Below are 4,369 nucleotides of genomic sequence, written 5' to 3' on the forward strand. Positions count from 1 at the left end.
TTCTGCAATCTCGAACGATTTCGAACCCGTTTACGGAGCTCCTCTCGACGTCTTGAAGGAACAACAACCTTCGTTCCTCAACTTGCTCGGTTCGGTCAAATCCAAGATCAAGGCTCGTTCAGCCTGTCAAGAAATCATCGATAGGGCGTTCTTCCCGACTCAATTCTCAAACTTGGTCGTCGCTCAGATCGCTCCGAAAGTCAAGGAACTCGTTTCGAAATACAGTTGGTCGTATGGGAAAGATCAAATGAGGTTGAACGTCGTTCAACAAGTCATCATTCCGATTTGCATGGGTTGGATCTCGGATCAACTTGGATTCCCTCTCAAAACGAAGGACAACCCTCGAGGATTACTCACTCCTCATCAACTCTACGATGCTCTTTGCGAAGCTTACACTTACGTTCACCTCAAGTGAGTCACACTCTTCTCGCGGATAAGCTTGGATCGATCTGACCTCGTCTCTCGACTCCGTTTAGTTACGATGCGACTCAAGGATTCAAACTTCGTAACTCGGTCGTCAAGAACACTTCGGTTCTCAAACTCGTCATCGACTTCCGTCTAGCTGAAGCTAACGGTACTTCGGTGAGTCTTCACGTTCTCCGTCTCTCTGCGATCTTGACTGACTCTCTCTTCCTCTCTCTCCGGGTAGTCGAAGGTTCACGATTTGGCTCAAGACGTCAAACAAATCTTGCTCGGAGAAAAGAGTGGTCAAGGAGTGGTCATGTCGAACAACGCTCGCAAACTCTACGATCGAGTACTCGAAAACACCTCTCGTCCTCTCGACGAAATTGCCGACACTCTCTTGTTCTCGATGATCAACTTTGTCTCTTCTGTCACTGGTCAGTCCCTTTCTCCCTCCTGACTCTCCTCCAGCGTCGAGCCTGACTCTCTCTCGTCGTCGTTGTTACAGCTTGTGCGAAATCGATCGATTTCTACCTCCGTCCTGAAAACGCCGCGTTCCTTCGTGACCTCCACACTCAGACTGTTACCGACGTCGGCCTCGCGAATGATTCGACGATCCAAGTGAGTTCTCCCCTCTCCTCTTTCCTCTCTTCTTCTCTCATTGATTCATTCTCGTTCTCGATTCGCAGCACTACGTCAATGAAGCCCTCCGACTCGATCCCGCCGTAGGAGGATTCGTTCGTCAAGCTCGTTCGTCGGTTCAACTCGGAGGAGGAGCTCACCCTGTTCAAGTCAAGGCTGGAAATCTCGTTTACATCGATTGGACCAAGGTCAACTTGGATCCTCAGGCGTTCCCTCAACCTTCACAAGTCAAGTTGGATCGCGACCCTACCCTCTACAAACTCTCTGAACCTGGAATTCGTTCTTGTACGCTCAATCTTTTCCTCTTTCTCACTGTCAAGCGAGACTGACTCTTTTCGTTGTCGGGTCTAGCTCGCGCCGAGGGACTCAACACGATCATCGCTACGGGAGTCGCGAAATCCTTCTTCTCCCTCTCCGATCTCGCTCGCGCTCCTGGTGCTTCCGGTCGACTCGGCGCCGTTCACAACACCATTTCGGGACCGGCTCACACCCTCACGACCTTCATCATTCCAAAGGAACAACGTTTCTCCTTCTTCCCTCAATCTCAAGAGGTCATCTACTCGACCCTCAAGCGCTAGAACTTTCGACTCTTGCGCTCTTTGTTGAATGTCTTTAGCTCGTTTTCCGTCTGTTTGTTCGTTGAAACTCAAAAATCGTCGTTTTCGTTCCCTTCAACACTTCTTTTGGGTTCTGTTGCCGGTTCGATCGAGAGCGACTGAGAGGGTTTACGAAGAGTCGACTCTGAGTCTTTGAGCGAATGCAAGCTCGCGAGCGAGAAGACGTTTGATCGATTGACACTCTCGCGAGACAATACGTTAGTTAGGGAGTTAGAAAGTACGCGACAGTAAGGAACTTTGATGTACACATCCTCAAGTGCCACTGCTGTATTGCAAAGAGGAAAGCGCCAAGATGCGAGGAAGAGAAGTGAGACTGAAAGAAGTATCGAGAGGGCGACGGAGAGGGATTTCTTGTTCGTGGTACCGATAGATTCGAGGCTGACCAACCTGATAGACCTTCTCGTAGACTGCTCTGGAGGTTGAGAGGACTGGGAGAGAGAATGGGAGATGAAGACAGGTTGAACGATGTGATGGCTGGCTACGTAAGAAAGCGAAGACGGCGGGGTAGGACAGTGTATTTCAAGGAGAGAGACTTGCTGAATATGTGCTGATCGGGCTGGATCGGGTTCGCGGGACGGAGAGGAGGGAAGGAGAAAGAGAGTTTCCTCTTTTTCTCCCCCTCTCTTCACTTCTCGACCACCCAGGACACTCGCACGCTCGTTTGGAGGAGATTAGAGCTCGGAATGTCGGCCGAGGTACGTAGTCAGCTCTTTTGACGGGCGAACATCGGCTGATTTCTTCCTCTTCTCCTGCAGGTCACTCAACAAGCGCACTCCGCGCTGGAGGATCTCACGCTTGAATCTCAAGCGGTTGCTAAGCCCTCGAACGTGAGTGCACGCCCTGAAATTGCTTCTTTCGCTCGATGCTGATCTCTCGTAAATTCGTGTTCAGGTCGATCCGTTCTCTCTCCTCCCTCCCGAGCTCCTCGACTGGAACTACGAACTCGCTGCTGCACGATACAGACTCTCCATTCTCCCACCTTCGAAGCTGCTCCATCCGCATCATCAAAGAGCTTGTCACAACTGGATCAACATCGATAGCAGCGAGAAAATCGTACTGTTCTCGAGAATGCTCGACAGTCACCCTCACCTCGCCACCTTCGTGAAGGGGATCTCGTTTTCGGATTACACAAGCTTATCCAGCCTTTCCCGAGCTTCGATGCTCGACGGTTTGTCGAAACTTCCCGCTCTTACCATTTTGAGACCTCCCCCGGGTTGCCCGCAACTTCTCGAAATGGTGGAAAGCGGCGACAACCCCGGTCGCTACCTCGCAAACCTCAAGACTTGTCGACTCTTCAAAATCGAAATCACGTCTGACCTCGTCAAAGGATTGAGTCTACTTCCCAGTTTGAGGAGAGTCGAATTCAACCAATCCTCTCTCAAGGTCAACTCTCCCTTCATCACCGCGAATCAAGTCGAGGAGGTCGTTTTCGACTCTGAACGATACGCATCCGACCCCGATTCGATTGTTGCCGATCCGTCCTCGTTTCTTCGTTTCTTTCCCGCCGCCAAAATCGTCTCCTTGGATTACGCTATTCGTACACGCAGCCAATACGATTGTTTGCGAAAAATACTCCCACCTCTTGGACCCTTCCTTTACTCTCTTCGCCTGTCGTACTACGACCCGTCGGTCCGCGATGTCCCCCCGATCGACTTCTCCGAGTTTACCAGTCTGCGAGAACTCCACCTCGAATCGCCCTTCACCTTCGACTCATCTGATCTTCTCAAACACCCTCGCCCTTTCCCCAATCTCGTTAGTCTCAGCCTCGAGGTCACCGATTTGCGTCCCGATATCCTCAAACTCTTCCGAGGACCCCAGCGACTCCGTAACCTTCGGTATCTTGCGCTCAATTACAAATGTCACGAATGGTCTAGGGTCGAAATTGAAACGGCAGAAGCAGAAGTGGTCCAACTGGAGACCGATCACCGGAATTTCGATGGAATTCTGTACAAGGGATGGATGTTAGTCGAGGATTGCTTCAGTATGGAAGATATGAGGGGCTGGAAGCTGCCTTTCATCGACTACGGCACGAGGGGAGGCTTTTACGAGCGAGGGGAAGGGGAATACTGAACGGACTCCGGCTGGCGAACGAACTGGAAGAAGTCGCAAAAGGACACGGAATGATCGTTCACTCCAATCTCAAGAGTGTCAAAGTACTTTTGTCGCTACAAATCCTGGAGTATCACAGCCGAGGAGTCGCTCGAGCCTACCTTCGAGGATGTTCTTGCGTCTTGAGGGACGCTCGTCGACTCGCCACTCTTCACAACGTACCGCTGCCTCCCCTCCTGATCGACCTCAACCCGATGCCCCCCAAGGACAAACTCGAATATTACAAGGTCAATATGACGACAAGTATCGATATGACGGGGTATGTTGAGGAGGGGGAGGAGGAGGAGGAATGCTTCACGTTCAATTTGAGGTACAGGGATGGAGGCGAGGCAGACTCGTCGTTGGAAGGCAGTCAGGCGAGAGATACGTCGGAAGGATGAGAGGTGGTGGTCTTGTTGTAGGAGGGTCACGGAATTATCCATGTACAACTATGAATCTCGCTCGTTTTGTCGTTATACTACTTTACTTTGCAATCTTCTATCGTCTACTTCCACATACCCTCCAGCGCCGAGCCTACGACCGCTAGAACTTACCAACAAGACCTGAGGACGTCGAAAGGAGCTCCGTAAACGGGTTCGAAATCGTTTGAAATCGCCGAG

At 51.2% G+C, this 4,369-nt stretch overlaps 2 protein-coding genes across 2 annotated transcripts; both read left to right on the forward strand.

Annotated features, from left to right (window-relative positions):
* JCM6883_007165 (uncharacterized protein) lies at positions 1 to 1,622 on the forward strand (the record flags this gene model as incomplete). The annotated part of the gene is made up of 6 exons (XM_076635689.1): positions 1 to 411; positions 477 to 582; positions 650 to 839; positions 911 to 1,023; positions 1,092 to 1,329; positions 1,396 to 1,622. Coding segments are annotated over 6 exons (1,285 nt in total), but the record flags the coding sequence as incomplete, so codon positions are not given.
* Positions 1,623 to 2,344: 722 nt separating this feature from the next.
* Positions 2,345 to 4,150, forward strand: JCM6883_007166 (uncharacterized protein; the record flags this gene model as incomplete). The annotated part of the gene is made up of 4 exons (XM_076635690.1): positions 2,345 to 2,356; positions 2,417 to 2,488; positions 2,553 to 3,622; positions 3,850 to 4,150. 4 exons carry the CDS (start codon positions 2,345 to 2,347, stop codon positions 4,148 to 4,150), a joined length of 1,455 nt encoding a protein of 484 aa, XP_076484328.1.
* Positions 4,151 to 4,369: the final 219 nt, after the last annotated feature.

The sequence above is a fragment of the Sporobolomyces salmoneus genome (genome assembly GCF_050403485.1).
Source record: "Sporobolomyces salmoneus JCM6883 DNA, S_salmoneus_JCM6883_v1_ctg149, whole genome shotgun sequence".
Lineage (NCBI taxonomy): Eukaryota > Fungi > Basidiomycota > Microbotryomycetes > Sporidiobolales > Sporidiobolaceae > Sporobolomyces > Sporobolomyces salmoneus.